Raw genomic sequence first — 20,073 nt, 5'->3', positions numbered from 1 at the left:
GCTGTGGCTGAAACTACAGGTATCAGGGGTTTTGTCCTCTTTGTAGGTGTTTACATTTAATATAAAAACCTTAATTGTTTAACTTGACAGCTTAGGTAGCTTTGCCTCCCCTTCACTCATGGGGTGCAGAAGGAGAGCAATACACAAGGACATTGGACTGTAGCAGTGAAGAATGGAAAGAGCCCAGGTATTAGGTCAAAATAAGGCTAACTTGAACTGTGTGCCTGTGGCAGCAAATCTGAAAAGGTGAAACCTGAACTGTGCAAATCCAGTTTGTGAAGTGTTTGGCAGCAAATGCGTAGTTTGGCTCTTCTTTTGCTTAAGTTGGTTACTAAGATCCATTCAATATTTGTATTCCTGAAGCACTGTCTTCCCAGCATCTCTTTTTTGCTCTGGTCGCATGTGGTATGAAACTGAGTAACTCTGCAGAATAAACAGTTTGGCTTGTACACTTCTGTATTGCAGCCTTTGAGATACTCAAGATAGAAGTACATTGTTTATGATCTGTGCAAGTTCAACTGTGATCAAACTGAAAAGTGTCAAGGGTTATGTCAGTGGGTGTAATGTTACAGTAGTTTGAAGCTAATGTGTGATGTACTTCTGGGAGCTATTTTGTGAACGATAAAGAATTTGAGTCAAATAAATGGAAAATGCAACATGTTTACAATGTGGACTGCAGCTGTCACTGAATTAGATCTCTAACAAAACTACGTTAATTTTGGCCCAGGTTAAATTTACACTGAATATTGGGCATTATTAAAAAGTCGCTGTTTGCAAATACAGTAATAGCAATGTCAAAGGCTGAGGGTTTTTCCTGCCATAAAAAAAGGAAGTCCTTATTTGCTCTTCTTGATAGAGCAATTTTTATGCATATGCCTGAAGTATGCCTGTTTAATATAATGTGAAAGGGGTGTTCTATCATAGTTTAAGCTTAGTGCTAAAAGGCAGAAACACCTTAATGTGTGATGCAGTTCCCTCTGACACTCTTTGAACTATCATAGAACTCAGAGCCACTGTTTTGTATGGAAAGCCCTTGGTGCTACATCTCTGTGCAGCTTGGTTAATGGTTGCTGGAAAGCAAGCTTCACTGTGACGTCTCTGCAGTAGTTTATAGCTAGGAGATGAGGTTTTCTAAAACATCTGTTGTAATTTATTTTTAAAAAATTAAACACATAATGAGCTTTGAAGCAATTTAGTCCCTCATATGACGTAAAATTATAGTTATCTGTGGTTGTAGAAAGTCCATGATGTAAGTACTTTTTGGTACACAAAAGATTTTAAACTTACTTCCGAAATACAGCTAGCGGGAGCTGCTTTTCTGCTGGAAACTGACTTTCTGGCAGTCTTTAGTGGGCGATCATTTGGCAAAGTGAACAGGGTAAAAAGGTGATAACAGCAACTAGAAATTGCAAGACGGCTTTCACAAACATTTATTCTTCATTTTGAGAAATAAGTTGATAACTTGTGTACTAGCTTTCAGATGAGGTTGAGTTTGTTGAAGTAATGACAGGCATAGCTGAGTTAGTAAAATGGTAACAATCAAATCGGTGCTTTACTTATATGTACCTTTTTTTACAGCCTTGTATTAATCAGTTTTCAGGGATCCAAGTAAAAGAATCCAGCAGAACTGTCCCTTTGTTGAGCTTTGAAACAGCAAGTTTTATCCTGATGCACTTAGAAATTGCTTAGATTAAAAAGATTTCCCTGAAGCAATAAATGTAGTATCTTGTATGGTTCTTAATGTGTCTCTTTTTGTATGCCAGCATACCAGAAAAACATATAATTAATGGAAGAGTTGGTTTTAAATTAGGCTTTATTATGATTGCATGGGGACAAGCAGAGGCACTTGAGAGTATCTTATCAGAATCACTATAGCAACAGCTCACTTCATCATTCCCCGTGTGTTTTCTCAGCCTGTGATGCTTTCTATAGAGTATTACTTACATTTATATTCAAACCAAATCATTTTAACCTTAAGTCCAGAAGTATTTGTCACAGAGAGCTGTGTCCTTTACAGTCAATAGTTTGGGAAGATGTTGGGCTTTTTATTATTGTTACTGTTGTGACATGACCTTTTCTTCTTAACTGTTGCTCTTTGAGTGAATTCCAGCTTTATGGTGAAAATAGTATGGATTCTTCATGTATGTGAGAAGAAAATTGGATTCTTCCTGACTGTCTTTTTTTAAAAGGAGTGGGAGAGGTGAAGGGTGGTGGGTGACTATTACCCTGGGAAGAGCAGAAAAATACAAGTATTGTATTCAAAAATCTGTTTTCCGTCTTTGCAGTTTACCTCATCATTCTGTTAAGTCAAAAAGGGGGATTGCTTTATTCATAGTTTGCATTTGAAATAAAACTGAATGTGATATATTTACTTTCTTCATGAAACTAAAGCAGGCATCACCACCTTCTCTTGGTAGCAATGTTCTTTCACCTACAGGTCATGCTGAGGATCCCCAAGTGTCCATTTCTAGTGAGCTAGATGGTGACCTTCCCTTTAATGTAGAACAAGGAATCATGTTGATACTGTATTTTTAAATGTTAAGATCTTTAGTTTGTAGCTAGATAAGGCCTGTGACTGATGTCATCTTATTTCAGGTTAGGCACACAGAGCATGTTCAACCAAGCTGACACAGAGTAATCCTGATTCGTGTTCTTCTGAGAAGTGAGCTTCCATTGGAGTTCTGCCAGAGAGTGCATAGTTCTGAAGTACTTTGAATCTACATCACTAGAGAAGCTTTTTAAGAAACACATTTAACAGCCTCGAAGAGTTTTCCTAGGGACAAAGAGTGTATCGAGTGTATGTTGTTTGAGCCTTGGCTTTGGTTTTTCAGTTTGGTTACGAACTAATTAGAATAAGGGTTTGAGACATTTAAGGTGAGCCTGTGAGATACTAAATTAATCCAGTTGTCTGAAGGATTCCTGCTTTGTGCTTTGCAAATGTTTCCAGAGAGGTTCAAGGCTGCTTGGTGTAACCTGGTGGCAAAAGGTTGGAAGAGCAGCTCCACTGCAGTTCTGTTATGCTTACTGCCTCTGGATGGAAGGACTGATAAATAGTTCAGGTATTTTTCAGGAGTGCCAGTAGTTGTTTAAACTATAGCAATACTGCAAATACGAATTGCTTCAAACTTTGCCATAGGCTTTCTTTTGTGATGGCTCTTACGTCTATTTGTGTATAAGCAAAGCATTTCTTTCATGTTGTGATAAACTGCTTGTCTATTCATACATTATTTTGAAATTTATAAAATTTGTCTAGGATTTTGCAACTCTTTGATAGAACTGTTTTTGCTTTCAATGTAGTAAGGCTTGTTTCTTATGTGTTGCTCTCAAAGTTGCCTTAAATTCATCAAAAGGGGGAAGAGCATTTAGTGATTAAAGACAGCAATGGGCAGAAATGCTTGTTGTGTCAGAAATTCAGCTTGTCATTTGTTACTCAACACTAAAAACTGTCAAAATAGATAGGTCAGTAAAGGATAAACTACATCCTAGCTGCTATATGGTGAATGCTATGTGATGTTGTTAGAAAGAGACTTTGTGAAGCTGAGTGAATGTTGTTTTAAGCAATGCAGTAGCTACCCTGAAACTACTGAATAGTGAATTTTCTCCCTTCAGTTATTGGAAGAGGGAAGTTACCCAGGTGATGTCCTCAGTCTTCCTAAATAACTGTAGTATATAATTCTATCCAAAATTTCTCCTCTTCCAGATCTAGTCTTATTACTAAGCTTAAGGGTTAAAAAAAAGGTGAACCTGTAACATTGGAGTGAACAGAACTAAAAGCTGAATATGGTATAACATGAAACAAGACCTGATACTAAAAATATCCTTTAAGTCTCCTGTTCAGCCTTAATGTTTGACTGTGGTACTGCACTGCAGTTTCTCCGTATCTGATCATTTAGGTCTGTTTTGGAGCCATCATCAGACATGCACCAGCGGTGTAAGAGCTCTGTGCAAATCTTGGACAAAAAATGGTGGCATGAAATATGAGTTTATGTGGAGGTGAAGAGACCTTAATTTAGAAGAATTAATTTTAGCATCAAAGCAATCAAGTTAAATTAGTTCAAAATAAAAGATGGGGGAAAGTCAATAAAAATTAAAATAGAAGAGGGGCTGAATGTGGGGGTTTTTTCAGGGAGTCTGCAAACCAATTTTCTGCTTGTGTAAGATTCTGCCTCAACCTTAGACTGTGCTCTGTTACAGCTGTCGTGTCTAATTTTTTAACCTGTCCTATTACTGCTTTTGTTAATTGATTTCTTATTGTACACATACACTTGAGTTTTTTATTTCAACGCAAAAGCAATGTGTTCTCTCTGTTATTTGAGTGTAGGCCGTTAATGCATGAGGTATTTACTATAGGACTGGTAGGTTTACACATGACATTTTTAAAGGATTTACACAAAAAAAAGGTGAAGGCTAAAATGGCAGCAAAGAAGAGATGGAAAAATAAAGTTCTGTTAATGTTTAAAAGGAAATTTCTGTCAATAACGATTGCTTTTCCAGGACTGTTTTCTTTGACACTGTTGTATGAGCAATGCCTCTGGGTCCATTTAAAATGTAGATGATTTTCCCCAAGGCCTGTGGCTTGAAATGACAAACAAAGGGAGAGTTTTGGATGACAGGCTTCCGGTTTCTAAGCTAAGCTTGCCTGGAATCCATTTGATCATTATGCACTGTAGCTGAAAAAATATGCCTGGGAAGAAAAAAACATGGCAATGGTAAGATGCTTCTCGGCCCTGTATGACTCGTGTAGAATGTGGAGTTGCTCTGGATTCATTCCGTTGAGAGAGCTTCTTCCTGGTTTACAGAGATATTTCATACTATATTTAGAATTTTAAGTGGATGAGAAGAAATCTGGCACTCTTGCTTCCTGATGAAAGCATATGAACATGCAGGCCCATATTTCTCTCTGGTTCTAAAAGAAGAGAGATGGAAGTGTAGGATGTATGATGATTACAAGGTGCTTTCTCATTAGGTCAGGTAAAGGTGGAAAAAGGAAGGATCTCTTCTTTCTGTTTCACGGGGAGGAGAAAAAATAGTGTCTTGCATAAGGATAGCTTCTGGGAGTACCAGGAATTGGACTGGCCCTTAAGAAAGCCATAGAGTACAAAATGGAACTTGTGATCAGCAAAGAATTGGAACTGATCTGCTGAGCTGGCTTTCCCTCTATACTACCAGGAAGAGCAGAGCAGAGCTCTTCCTCATGGTATGTTATTTCTACAGCGCTTTCTCTTCTGTAATCCAGCAGATTTTCCTTCACCATCTTCCTCATTTGTGACTGTCCCCAAAGCAATGAACTCCCCTCTACCAAACCTAGGGGAAAAAATGCAGACCAGCAAGGGGTTCTGTTTGCTCTCAGGTCTGCTGTATTACTTCCCTTGAGAAGACAGGGTGTGTGAAAGCAGCACTGGAGTGCATCACCACTTGATGGCACCAAAGAAAGTTGGAAGACTGAAATAAATGAATAGGGCGGGAATTCAGCTTTTCTGCGGTATGTGGGGGCACCAATATAAATAAGTTACGCTTGCTGTAGTAGTACAGCACATCATGAAACACTCTCAGCATCTGTTAAACTTTTTTATTGTTTGGTTTCTTTCACACAGCGTGAGCACCCCAGCACTGTTGTAAATAATGAGCAGTGGGGCTTTATGCAGTAACTTAGTAAACTGACAATGTATTCTTAACCCAATGTGCTGGCCTCTTTGTGAGCAAGAGAGTGTACTTGCTTGGCTAGAAATATTCTGGTTGCCTTGTACTGAGGCTGTACACTCCTTGTATCTGTTCCAAGTTATAATCATTTTGCAAGTACAAAGCAACTGTTAGTGAAAATCAAGTTTCTGGAATGCATCATTCGAACGACTTTTCAAAATAAAGAGAATTCTAGAGTAATGCACTGTGTGCTGTTAGATTCACAATGACCTTGGTATTTCAGGATCTCCTTGTATTACAGATATTTCTCTTTTTATTCCCCGCAGAGGCAGATGTTCTCAGTTCAGTGACTGGAAGGATGACCATATTGATTCTTTAGCCATTAACGTTAAAATGTACCAACAGAGAGCTTCCCTAATACTGTTGCAGTTGCTTCTTGTCTTTGCTGAACACATTATAAGAATCTTGGGCATCTCAGGTTTTTATTAGTTCTCAGAAAAATGAGTTTCAGCACCAGGCATCTGCAAGATAACCTTCTGGTCTTTCCATTAAACACACAGCAGTTGCTAGAGGTTTCCTTTATTTAAATCATTCTCAATCCTCTTTTTTCTTTAGTTTTAACTTCCTTCTGTCTTTTCATCTGTCCCTGAACATATTGCCTTGCTTAATTATATCCTGTTTGCTGAACAAAGAGAAGGAGGAAGATGTTAATGCTTGTCAAAATGATGAGCAACCTCCTCTTTTTCCTGATTCAGTTTCAAATACAAGTGCCTGCCACAATGTTTGGTTGGTTTGTCTAGTTTTAAAAAAACCCCAGATACTCTGTTGGTTTCTCTTCTCGGCTAGTACTGTGGAGACAGAGCTTATTCCAGCATTATATGGATCAGAAACAATTAAAGATTGCAGTGTAGTTGCTTCCCTCTCACTTCCAATTCTCCCACCACATAATGGATTAATGGAAGTGTCTAATGCTGAGGGATCTTGTACATACATATATATTGCATTTGTGCACCAGTCCCTTCTCTTCATTCCTGTGCAACTGATTTGTAATTAATTGTTAGAATTAACTAGAAAATTACTTGGTTGAGAAGCTGTTCTGCTTTTCATTTGCATAGCACCTAGGGCAGGTGAAACCTGATCTGAGCATAAAGATCAGCATAAAGATCTTAATAGTAACATACATACAGTAATTAGATCTGAAAGATCCTGTGGTTGTCATACAGACACACACACAAAAATCAGTCCTGGCCCTATAAAAGCTGTTGTGCAGATTTTTATAACATGCCTCTGGATTTTGTGTATATTGGTTCCAGCAATGAGTATTGTTTGAGGATCAGCTTCATTCTGTTTCTAGACCATATTGCATCCCTGCTAGGCCTTTTGCTGTCCAACTTTACTTTGAAACCTAGAAGCTTTCATTACAGTAAGCTGTAGCAATCCAAGGTGCAGGAGGTATTGGAGTGCTCTTTCTCTCTCACTATGATGTACTCAAGAGAATAAATAGAGCTCTGGAAAAATCTGAATATTCAAATGCATTAAAAACAGCTGGTTGGGGTTTTTTTTTAATTGTTTTTTGAATACTTGCTTTTCATTTGAAAAGACTGTGTCAATAGAAAGCCTAAGTATTTGAGAGCATCAGTGTCATGTTTTTTGAAAGACAAGTCTGTTGTTTTCCACCTGTGAAACAATATTAACCATTTATTGAAACTTTAAAAAATGTTGGCAGCTTTATTGCTGAGTGCTGGTGTTCCAGCTTGATCTTTCTTAAATGGCTGGTGAAAGAATCTGTAGCAATTAGATAATTTTTTAATCAAAATATGATTAAATCCAAATTCCTGTAATTGATACTTCCTGAAAGCATTTGTCCATGATACAGGACTTTAATGGAAGCAAACTTGAACTCCAGTATCTGAGTTCAAAAACTCCCCAGTATTTGAACTCCAGAGGGAAGAAAATGGAATGCGATTACAGCAACAGAATGGATGCTTGTAATTTAATATTCAAAGCATGCTTTTCATTTTCTGTTAAATCCTAATTTAATGGCGTGATTTCATATGCCACTTACAAACACATGTATTTAGACTCTGTAGTTGTTTAGCTTCACTTTTGGCATGGCTGTCCTCTTCATTCTGAAGGCTCTTTAGGCTGTAGTACTTCTCCAGGCTTGGTCATCTGTGTAGCCCTCGGTGATACATGAGATTTACTGAGGGGGGAAAGAGGGTTGGTGGCCACGTTAATCTGATAAACGTTCTGGAAAGCATGCTCGCTCAGACAGAAGAGTCAACCCTGCCCCTAAATGGTGCTGCAGCTTGGCTTAGGGCTGCAAGCATCTGCGCATGAGCCCAGCTCAGTCATCAGTGTTCTTTACAGAAAGTGGCAGTCACTTCTGTGCTGGGGACTGAGATCAGTTTTCATTTGAATTGAGAAAGATTGCATGCATCTCTTCAGAAGGGGTTGTGAAAATCAGCTCAAGACCAAGGCAGCAGGTCCCACCACTGAACTTGTAACTGATGTTTGAGTGTTTGCCAAAACTAAAGCTCCATGTGCTCTTTGCCACCATTTCTTCCAATACAGTGCAAAGCCCATATATCTGAATAAGGACGAAATGGAAGCAAAAGTATTCAATTTTACAAATTGTTTGAGCACTGGAGTGGGTTGCCTTGGAAGACTGTTGAAGCCATGGCATGAGGTGTCTCAGAATATGTTAAACCAGTGCAGAGGGTCAGGGAAGGGCTCTCCAGCAGAGATTCCCTGTGCATGAGGTATGCCTCACTGATGAAGCATTTCTAAGGCAAATGGAGCATGCAGCAGCCCAGGGATGACCTGTGCTGAGGCATAATGAATTCTTAAGTGGTGAAGTGAGGCATGATTTAGAGAGGGTGGGAGACACCAGATTATACAAGCTCCGAAGTTTCAGATGCAGTTACATTTTTATGTAATTCTGATACTTGCTGATGTCATCAGTCATATCTCTTTGACAAGATCAGCAGTATTATACATCAAAATGTTATACTATACAATCTTACACAATCACAAGCACGAAGTTAAAAAATACTGCAGCATTCATACCAGTCTCAGTTGGCCTTCATAAATATACTGAACTGGGTTTTTTTGGTATTTATTTCTTCAGGAGAAAAGCAGTAGGCTTTTCTTCTAAAGTGAGAAGTTTAAATATTATGCATCTGTGAAAAGGTCAGATTCCCCTTTGTACATACTATTAATGTATCAAAATTTTCTTTCTCTTACTTGAAAGGGCTATCTGGAGCTCTTTAGAGAGCAGTGATTGACTGCAAAGTCAAACATGGAGAAATTTATGTCTGAGTTCATGATTGGTGTGGTTTTGAAATTCAAAGTTTGTTGATTACAGAATTTGTTTATGTAATAGCAGAGTCATATTGTCACCCAAACCATTTTATCATCTTTAGGTTTCGGCATAGCCCAAATTCCTGGTACTTGAGAGACTGGACCATTCACAGCTGGATCAGACAGTGCTTAAAATATGGCGCTCAAGATAAAGCCTTATACACAATAAAAAATAAGGTAAGTTTTACCAAGGAAAAGACACGAATATATTTGATTGGCTTTTTGATTCAAATGTGGCTTGACAGGAATTCCTGTTGCAGCCAGGTCCTGTAGACTGTGGTTTTAAGTTCAGATTTCTTCATCAAAATAAAAATTACTGTTGCACTTGAATTTTAGCTACAGCCTTTCACAGCTTTTAAATACTCTTTTTTCTCAGAAAGCTTTTTGTTTTTAAATAGCGTTGGTGTCCAAAACATGCTAGGTGCGGGGGAGGCATAATAACATGATATGCAATCCCATTCCTGGTCCCAAAGGCTCAGGTAAAATGCCAAAACAAATGCAGTGCATCAGAAGTTGGAGGGCCTACATCACAGGTGCCATGCTGATCTCTTGTGTTGCTTGACTGTACGTTGCATCAGTGTGCAGTGCCATGGTTCTGCTCTTTCTGGTGTCTACAGCAGTGTGCTTGGGGAGATTTGAACAGCACGTTTGCACACTGAACTTTTTTCCTTCTTTCCTTCAGGTTCACTATGGAATTTTTCCAGATAATTTTACATTTAATATTTTGTTGGATTGCTTTATAAAGCAGAAGAAATATGAAGGTAAGAAAATACATACCAATACTTCATCCTTAGATGTATGCTCTTATATTTACAGAGCTTTTCTTCGAACTAAAAACTTGTAGCCATATTTTTTCTGAATTCATCATGAAACATGACTTCACCTTCCTTTGAAGTATTTTTCTGCGTGTTTATTTCTCATTTTTGTTGGGATTTTATTCATTTTGTAGTTTTGAAACTTGTGTGATTCACAGTTTCTGCTGTTAATAATCCTATTCCAAGTGTAAACCATCTTCTTCAGTTACAAGTCTGATGTATGTGCTAATGATATCATAGGAGTTATTAGTGACAATTAAAGTGTTACCAGAATCTAAATATGTGTTGGTATTCATCTTCCATACATTTAGCTGTTCAAAAAGCTATGTATCTAAACTGTGTAGGCTTTCTGTCTGTCACTGGAGCAAGCCAGCTATGCTGAATTGCCATATTGGGGCTACCTTTCATTATTGACTGTTTAAGTGTTTGGATGAGTAATCCTCACATGTTTGATGACAGATATTTAAGATTTTAATTTCACTTCGAGTTTTCTAGTACTGTAGACTTGCAGTAAGCTTTCCTTTGCATAAAGCTCATATAAAACAGATAATTGAGAGGAACTGAAAGATTTTGCTAAATGACAAATTAATACATGTATTTATTTATTTTGAGACACACCCCCATCTTTTAATTCCTCCTTATTTTATCCATATTTCTTTTGTATGTGAAGCTGAAGGCCTTTTTAACAAACTGTCCTTTCTGACGGGGGGTGTCACTGGAGCTCCCTGTAGAGCTCCTCCAGAGCATTGTTTGCTGAATATAGAGACCACTGTGGGTGATCTGTGACAACATTTCTGCTCCTTTGTACTCTCCTGTCGCCCTAAGGCTAGTGAAATTAAGCTGGTCTTCTCTTGTTTGTAATCAAAACACAAGAACAAAGAAATCATTTAAAATTTTTTTTTTAATCTTAATGACTGAAGAGCTGGGGAAAGAAGAACCAAGTGAAGTGTGTAGAGCTAAGATGATTTTGAGAGCTCCTTGGGTGTATGCTGCTCAACCCATTCTTCCTTCTTGCAGTGTTTGAACAAGCCAAATGAATAAGGCTAATTCTATAGGTGTATTCTAGTTGTAAGAAATGTTTAACTTTCTCCCTAACTATTTCAAAGCATACTACAGCAATAAAATGTCAGTGAACATGAGTGTGCAAAAGGGAGATACGTATTGGGAGCTATGCTGATTATGTATTGTTTTCCTCCATAGATGCTATGTCAATAGTAACAGAGATCATGCTCCAAGAAAGTTTTGATGAATTATCAACACAGCTTCTTTCTCTCTATGTTTTATACCAGTACCTGGCAACCAAGTCTGGACATACGGTAAACTGACCACACTCAAAATGTGCCTCTGCTTCCAAGTGTTGTGGTGCAGTCAGTTAGACATTCAATCATGAATGTATTTTATTTCCCCTAAGTTTACCTGGGGGGAAAAATACTCCATTTTCCCATTATTTTTGCAACTGCAGAAGAAAGGAAAGAAGAAACAACAAAGTATGAAACACCCCTTTTGCTCCTTTCTTTGAAAAGGAGGGTGTGTTGGGATTTTTAGATACAATGTATGCCCATTTGAAGGATGTGAATTGATACTTCAGTTCAAAGCAGACTCTATGAATTACCACCAAAAAAACTGTGTCACCTATTGTGTAGGACCCTGTTACGCTGAGTATTGCTCACCCTTAGAGCTTGATAATGGTGATGTTGCAGAATTATAAAGCATTTTTACTAGGTTTTTTAGTACCCCATTTGGCTTTGGGTCTATTGTTTCTTACACATATTTGTTTTAAAATTAAATTTGTTACATTTCTCCTGTCTCCAAGGATTATGGGTTTGTTATTTACAGCTTGCTTGCTTGAGGCCAAAATGACAGTTCAGGGTCTTGGAAGTGGCATTATTCTTCTACCTTTTCAGAAGGGGCTCAGTCAGTAAAGGGCTCTGCCATGATTTCTGTAGGAAGCTATTTTTCATATAGTTTAGCACAAGCCTTCAATAGCATGTTGTCATCTCTAAGGGAAATGCTTGAAGCCTCTGTGTTACATGAAGCATCTTCCAAAATGCATTTTACAGATGCCTTCAGGTTTTATCCAGCTGGGTTGTAATTTCAGTTTTCACCATAGAAGAGAAAAGTGCATTTACCGTATTGGAGTCTCTTCATTCCCTAGAAATCAAGTATGCTTAGTCACTTGTATGTGAAAAGCAAAGGGATGAAAATCTCATTTTTCCATTGTGTTTGTCCATGTTTGCATATCCTTACTGCAGAGATAAACATTTGTCAGTATGTGTAGTGTTTTGTGAAAGCTGAATGTGCAAGCAAGGGTGGTGTGAACATAAGACATGTTTAAGGCAAGCTTATTTGTATAGCTGTGACTTACTTAATATGCATTTTGGAGTAATCCCATCCAAATACAGCAATGAAATAATATTTTTATTTGTATACACCATTGAAAGTACCATTCAATGCCTCATAATGCTCAGCACTAGTTTTCTGTGTTTGATTTAAGAGGTAGGGGTAGACATAGTAAGGAAAACTTTCGTGCAACATTTCAACCACTCACATTTTACAGTCCTCTGGAAAGAGAGTTATTCCTCAGTACAATTTGTACTGTTCCTCAGGACAGAGATACTGTAACTGAACACTGGACATGTTTAATGATTCTTTATTGCTAAGATGTGATGAAAGTCATGCATGCTGTCTTTGCTGCCATTTTATGTTTGTGTTTGTTAAGGAGCACATACTTAGTTTATACATTATTTGCAGTGGGAAGAAGAGAGAAATCTTGGAGCATCACTGTTGCTTACGGGTCTAAAGCAAAGTAACACTGTGGGTTTTAGTTCCCAGCTCTATGGCTATGCATTCCTTGGTAAGTTTTACCTCCCTCATTGTCAGCTGTTCCCTCTTGTCTTCAGTGGCTGAATTAGATTGGCATCTTTGCTTTATTAAAATGTAATCAAGGAGAAGGGAAAGGGAAAAAAAAGAGATAGTGGAAGGACAGTTTCAGGGTTACAAGTGAACCTGTTTGGTAAGCGTGGAGGGTAGAACTGATTTTAATTTGATTCATCAGACAGCTTCAGAACCAGCTTTAGGGCTCCCTGCAGGCTTGGGTTAGATTCTGAAAGGGAGACAATATTCTTAAATAACAGTGGGATTGGTTTGTTGGTTGACCAACAGATTTTTTAAAAATACCCTAAAGTACAGATTTCCATGACACAAATTTAAGGTTATGGACAATAGACTCTTTTTTCTGGTTAGTGAGTGTCTTAAAATAATCTTTAAACCTTAGGAAGATGGAAGAGCACAGCTTGGAAAACACTATGTTTAGAACTTTTACTAGTCACTGTAAAGTGAATGTTTGGGTTGTGAACAGCAGATAGCAGTGCCTTTATCCTGTATCTGTTAAGAAGTCTTCACTGTAGATAATTTGCTATATAGTATTAAAGAGAAGTTAGAACAGAGTATATTCAGAATCGAAGGGAAGGGAAATGGGCAAACAGTTACTGAATTTCCTCTGAATATTTATTGGAATATAGTACAGATAGGTTTTGTTCTTCTTTACAAAATGATTATTTACTAGAAAGTAAGTAATCAACTATATATTGTTAATTTTTGTTTCATTACTGCATTATTGAGGGTAATAAAAAGTGAATTTGTTCTTAAAATGTCCCCTCAAAATATGATGTGTGGTGGCAGAATTAGGATGCTGATTTGCATTTATCATGACTGTAAACCAAAAATCTCATTTTCAGTCAAAAAGGGGGATAAATGTGAAAACTAATTTGAAAGCAGGTTTTTTCATAGTGCTGTAATTTGTAATCCAGTGGAGATACTGATATGAGTGGGGACTTTGCCATCCAGTTGGCATTCAGTTTGGAGAGTTTTAAATGTCATATAGATTGGTGGAGTAGTGGCTGTACTTCAAAAATGCACTTCACTCTTGTCTGAAAGCAATAGTGCTTGTTCCATGACATTGACATTCAGTGGATCAAAAGCTATTTACTGTTATGTCACGTATTCCAAAGCCTTGCCAACACTAATGGAACTGACCTCTGAGAGAGTAAAAGATGTCTATGGGTACAGAGTGGCCTCAAGCACCTCAGCTGTTTTAATTTAGCCATGGTCCATAGGCTTTGTCTGTGCACTTATTACCTTGCTTTTCCTAAACTATTCTCTTCCATATAAAGAAGGTGTCTTTCATAGTTTTGTGTCATTATAGCCAGAGTGCAAATTGGATTGAGAGCTTGGACACAACTCCTGTAAGCTGCACTTGAAGAAGTATTATCTGTTATGCTGACAATAGCAAAATCAAAGCCTAAGAGTGACAATCATTGTAAATTGCACCAACTACAATGTTACGTGCATTTCCTCTATTATGTCATGGAGTTGCATGTTCTCAAGTAATTACTATCAGAAGAAAAGCCACATTGTAAGTGGTGCAGTACATCACAGGTCCTGCTAAAATCAATGAACACCTTGTTCACAGATTGTCTTAAATCAAGAATCCTTTTTGGCAGGTGTCCCATATTTTCTCTTAGGAAGCCTCAGCAGAAACTAAGCGTAGCCATAACATGTGCTATTAAAGGTGAGTAAACCCTAGAGGCCACAGAGGTAAATCCAGAGAATCAGATTTAGTGCACACATGCTCCACAGTTAGCTGAAAGCTAAGGAGACATTTGTCTGAGATCTTCAGACATCCTTTTACAAGCTGCTGTTACAAAGCCAGACAGCCAGAAAACCTGGCCACTTACTCTCATTTCCATCTCGGCAAAATTTATGGGTGAGGGGGAATGGGGAGGTACTAGAAACATGCACATAATTATGTGAAGTTGAGCAAAAAGAAGGCACCTTAATAAAATAAGGCAGTGGAAATTCTACCAGAGCAACTCTGTAGAATTGTGTTGTTTTTACAACAGAAGCCAAGACACTTGCTGTCACTTCTAGAAACCAGAGCCAACTGATACTGGTTCGTTTAAGACTCAGATGTTGAAGCACTAATGGTAAAGTGTGTTTTTTTCACAGGGAAGGTGGAGTTGACTAAAGGATTAAGAGCTGTATACAATCTAATGCCGCTGATGTGGACACCTGGATATTTGAATAGAGCCTTGCAAGTGATGGAGAATGTGGCTTCGTTGTCAGGGGACATCAAAGTCTGTAAAGAGGCTGTAAGTATAAAGGCTATAACCCACTGAACAAGGGGAATTTCATATAAAACAAACTTCAGTAAAACCTGTGAATTCTGTGCCTTGTTAATGAAAAGATGCCCTGCAAACTTCAGAGGCCTTTACAAGACAGGAGAAGTAATGTTCAGAACAGAACCACTGCTTCAGGTGATGAGCCAGTGATAATGTCTACTGGCATGTCCTTGGTGATAAAGGACACTTGGTGATGAGTGTGTGTGTTATTGCCACAGACCATTTAAGTATGTTTTCTAAGCCTTGCCCTCTCTTTAGAGACACCTGGGTCTGTGTCACAAGAATCACGTGCCTGTGGGTATGGGAAGACACCTTTGTTTCTCAAGTTTTTGAAACCACTCAGAGACATATTTCTTAGCAGTAAGGATGAACTATCATGTCATCTCATTCTCATGGCTGATTGTATGTGTTCTGTGCCCTCAGATGATGTCCTGAGTGGTACTGGTCCAAAAAGCCAACAGAGTGATTTCTAGAAGGTTTGTACTGCCCTCAGTCAGGGAGGATGGATAGATTCAGTCCATTTATAAGGTCAGCACTAACTAATGGACTTGGGGCTTAGGAGTGCTGTGGGGAATCAGGCTGATCCTGGAATCAGACAGCTTAGGAGTGACTTAGGATGTCACTACGACATGGGCTGGAGCATAGAAACATCACTGAAGCCTCTCCTCTTCTTGGTACTTTTTCCTGAAGGTGTCTCTGGTGATGGGAGCCTCCCTTTTGCTCATGTCACTACTAAGCTTGCAGTCTCCCCTGACAGACAAAAGTCCAGGGTACTGCTCAGCAGGTACTCCTACCTATTGCTCTGTTTTCTGAAGCTTCTCAGTGTAATATTGGACAGTACAAGACAGGTCACATCTGCAACTTCCACCATTTTAAGTTACCACTTTGGGTGTGTGGTTTTGGAGATATCTTTCTTACTCTTAAGTCTGAAGAACTTAGCTTAATACACTGGTGATTTTTTCTGCTTACAAACCCTAGAAAACTTAAGGAACTCCTCATCTTGTTCTGGGTTGTAGATGAACATCCCGGTGTTGAAACAAGGCTGTATCTGTCTGTGATGCAACAGGTCCATAGAAGATCCTATCCATCTGCATACTGATACTCTAAAAATAGTAAATACTAGTAATACCTAGAAATGCTATCTATATAGGGTATGTTTTACTTTGTTCCGGGAACAACTAAGAACTTGTAAAAGAAAGTTCTTGCTGATTCTTTACTAATGCTGCGTCTCGATACATATCCAGTAGTAGAGCCCAAAAAAGCAATGGAATGACTGTGAGAGCCACACACTTCAAGATCAAAAGCACAGTACAAAATTCTTCCAAGATTGTCTCATTTCCTTTTAGAATTTGGTTTTCTGTTTCACATATACAGAAGTAATCTCAAATTACAAGGTAATTCATGAAGTTTTTGAATACATGGCAGTTGTGTTACTTAAATTGTATTTCCAAACTCTTTTTTCTAACCATGACAAATGTGATTGTTCAGCTTGATGCCCTGGAGACCATTTTACAGTCTGTCCTTGAAGCCAAATCTGATCCAGAATCTGCTGAACAAGCCAAGAAATTAGAGCAGAAGTCACAATGTGCAGAGTCAGAAGAAACAGAGCAGTCTAAAGTACCTGAGTACTACAGCCGATTCAAGGTAAGACAGTTTAATTTATCTGAATATTCTAAGCTGTGGTAGATCTCTGTGATACATACTAGAAAATATAAATGCTGATTTACTATGGCTAGTAGACTGGCACCCCTTCAGTGCATCAGGAGTTCTGTTTGGCATTTTTGAAACTGATGTCACCTTGCATTTTCACTTCTCCAAACAGGAAACAGTAGCCTACAAAGACATAAAAGCTCAAGGCCACTTGTGTTTAGTCTGTCTGCTGGAATTTTATCTTCGCTTTTCATACATCAAGATGATAACTCCAGTCTTATTTGCAAAAGTGATATGTCATTAGAGACCCATTATTTGACCTTGTGTGGGGTCTTGCTCATTAAAATAAATTGTAATAGGTGTGAGACTACCCTGAATTTATTGTCCATTTGTGTACATTATAATTATGTATAACAGTAAGAAACACAAAAAGCTGTTCATTAGAGCACATCTATATAATGAGTGCATTTTATTTGATCATGTCGTAGCTATAAATTAGCTAAATGAGCTAATTTTTTTAATCATCTCTGATTTGTGCTGTGGTAAAAATCGAGTACTTCAGGTCGAAACTCATCTGGCTTATAGTTCCAGGAGCAGTACTCTTTCCATAGCCCATCAGTTTCCATTGTTGCTATCACCTGGATGGCTGCGACCTTGAACAGTTGTGCTGGATACAGACTGTTCTAAAGAAATTTCAAAAGTTTAAAGACTAGTAGCCTGTGGTTTCAACTCACACACACACACTTCTCCTTGCTTTAATTTTTACTTATATAACTTTGCTACTTATCTTTAGATATTAAGATTTTGTTGTAGGCAGTTAAAACTTTTTAATTGAGGTGTTTGGAAATCAGTGGGTGCTCAGCATATGGTAATTAATGCCTGGATGAATTACAGTGAATTAGGTAAACACAAGTGTCCTTTGAAGGAGGGAGTGAGACATTTTATGTGTCTCTCATTGTCTATGCATTATCTAGCCTTGGGGAAAATAATGCAGTGTGTTCAAAATGAGGTCTGAATATCAAATTGGGGACTAGTGCCAAGAGTGTGGTTTTCTTCTCAGCTCAACCTTTCCACAAATTCCATAATTAGCCCAATTCAGACATTCCCTGGTGTGGCAGTGAGTGACTTTTGGCCAAAAAACTAGTCCCAGTGTTTAAGATCTGACCAGGAAAGTCTGAATATGAGAAAGACGTAGCCCCTATGTGGCATCTAGGCATCCAACAGTAATTGTATGTCATTAAGCCAAAATTCCTGGTTGTCTGAATGAGAAAAGGAGCTCTTGAGTCAGGATGCCATTTCAGCTAAGCCTGAAAGAGTTCCTAGATTCTTCTCTCAAATCCATTAGGCCAGCAATAGCCACTCTTCCCAGTTGAGCCCTGGGACACCTACAGGTGTAGTTCACAGGGCAGAGTAGCACACTAGAAATCCATACAAGTGTGAGGGAAGGTGGCAGCTCTGAATCAACCTGATTATGTGTGCCTTCCCAGCTGCTGTCCCAGCACAGATGATCTCCCTCTTCTGTGTAACCCCAGCACAGGGTTTGCACTTCTGCTGCTAAAAACAATTCAGTTGCGCTTTGTCCAGCCCTGCATTAATTAGCCAGTACATCCCAAGTCTTTCTGCTTGAGCTCAAAACCAATTGCTTCTTCCTCCTGCACTCCCAGTTCTGTTTCACAAATCATACACCACAATACAAGGAAAAGCATATGGATTTGCTCCAGACATACACGTGCTCCTCCATGGTACTCCATGGAATGGCTTCTGTGTCTGATACCAACCTTCAGAACAACCGTTTGTGGAAGTACCTGAAAAAAGGCATGGAAGTCTAACAGATATGGATACTTGTCCTTTACTTCCACTAAAACAAACAGGACTTGAGGGCATTTGGCTCTTTCCAGAAAAACCCGTTAGAGTTGTAATCTAGACTCTGACACTCATTTGTATTGTAATTACCTGTTTTCAGATCCTGTATGCTGGGGCTTACTGCTCAGTATAGCATTCCTCAGGCAATTCTTTCCATCTGTGTCAATGATCAGTAGGCAGCAAACATTTTATCACATAAATGCTGGGAACACCTTCTCTAAAAGCAGTGCACCTTCCCTAACTTGTCTGCATGCAGAGCCCTGGAGACTGCTTATGAAAATCATGATTTAGCCATTTAAGAATGTGCCCTTTTGGTACCTGCGGGACATAAAACCTGCTGCTTTCCTAAATCAGTATTACTAATGTATAAGAGAAGAGCAGGAAGTATTCCAGGATACCACTGATACCAGTAAATGGCTTGGGAGACAAGACCTGCTAGTTTACAGTTTATTGCCTTTCTGTAGTTCAATTTCCTGTTGTTATGTTCAGCCCCTTTTCACCACATTCTTGGTAGAGTTTAATGGGAAGTGTGTGAATGATCTAAAGTAGTTACATTTAAACTATGTATCTAATCTGTAACATGAGCATAGCCGTCAAGTTTCTTCCCCAACCCTAAGTTGTACAGTCTCTTCAGTTTTCTCACTGATGCCTTTTGTACTTACTGATCTCAAATACAATGGAGACTAATACACCTAAATAAGTTTATTGAGTTTGGTTTTAGTCCATTAGCCTTGAAGACATTGACTTTGTTTTCATTCTTTATCATAAAATCAAAAAGCAGACAGAACCAAACACCCAAGCCCCTCAGACCTGCATGTCTAGCATTTTAAAGAGTCTTTAATCTGCTGTCTGTCCAGTTTAGACCTCCAAAGTAAAACACAACAAAGCCTGCAGTTGTGTTGGCTAAGGGAGGGAGAAGAGGAGAGGCCTCAGAGGGGACATAATAGCTTCCTGCCTAAGAACAAGTCAGAGCCTCCAGATGGGAGCTGAGGGGAAGTGCCCATGCAGATTATTGCTGGCATGAGCTCGGGTAAGAAGAACACTGCGGACCAGCTGCACAGTGCATAAACTTTCAGTGATAACTGGAAGTCTGGATATCTGCATGGCTCTAGAACTGCATTTTGTTGGGAGGAGAACAATCCACACATCTTCTTTCCATTATCCTGCAATGCAAAACAAGAAGTTCAATCATTCAAATGAAAAACGTATGGATGTACGTTTCATTAGAACACATACTTATTTTAAATATTTTTGCAAATGCTGGGCTGAGTAAAATGTTTTATTTAAAAGAAGTTGGGAAAATGTGTTTTTATCTAGTGAGTGAACAAGGGATAAAGAATTTTCCAGTGCTGTATCATCTCCTTGGTTGTGTATCTGCACTTTCAAGGCAATTAATCAGAATGTTAGGGAGCCATCAGGCTAAAGATTACAGAAAGCCAGAAATAGTATCGCTGGGTGATTCATCATCTTAAGTGAATTAACATTTTTATGCTGCAGGAAATCCAGATAAGTAAAGCTCAAGAAAGAAAACGGGAGTTTCTTACTGAAGCTTTGCTCTTAGT

At 38.6% G+C, this 20,073-nt stretch overlaps 1 protein-coding gene across 3 annotated transcripts in view; it reads left to right on the top strand.

Annotated features, from left to right (window-relative positions):
- Nucleotides 1–20,073, top strand: part of MRPS27 (mitochondrial ribosomal protein S27) — a 44,234-nt gene that overhangs the window by 23,080 nt on the left and 1,081 nt on the right. For all 3 annotated transcript variants that reach the window (XM_042053929.1, XM_042053928.1, XM_042053930.1), the window contains 6 exons: nt 9,066–9,180; nt 9,686–9,764; nt 11,019–11,134; nt 12,570–12,672; nt 14,826–14,968; nt 16,487–16,642. In XM_042053929.1, coding sequence (XP_041909863.1) covers nt 9,066–9,180; nt 9,686–9,764; nt 11,019–11,134; nt 12,570–12,672; nt 14,826–14,968; nt 16,487–16,642 — 712 coding nt within the window. The remainder of the gene's footprint in view (nt 1–9,065; nt 9,181–9,685; nt 9,765–11,018; nt 11,135–12,569; nt 12,673–14,825; nt 14,969–16,486; nt 16,643–20,073) is intronic.

The sequence above is a fragment of the Corvus kubaryi genome, unplaced genomic scaffold, assembly GCF_017639235.1.
Source record: "Corvus kubaryi isolate FWS band 111438036 unplaced genomic scaffold, C.kubaryi_AGA036_p1.0 split1-37296, whole genome shotgun sequence".
In the NCBI taxonomy this organism is placed as follows: domain Eukaryota; kingdom Metazoa; phylum Chordata; class Aves; order Passeriformes; family Corvidae; genus Corvus; species Corvus kubaryi.
This window is presented reverse-complemented; position numbering and strand designations above follow the sequence as displayed.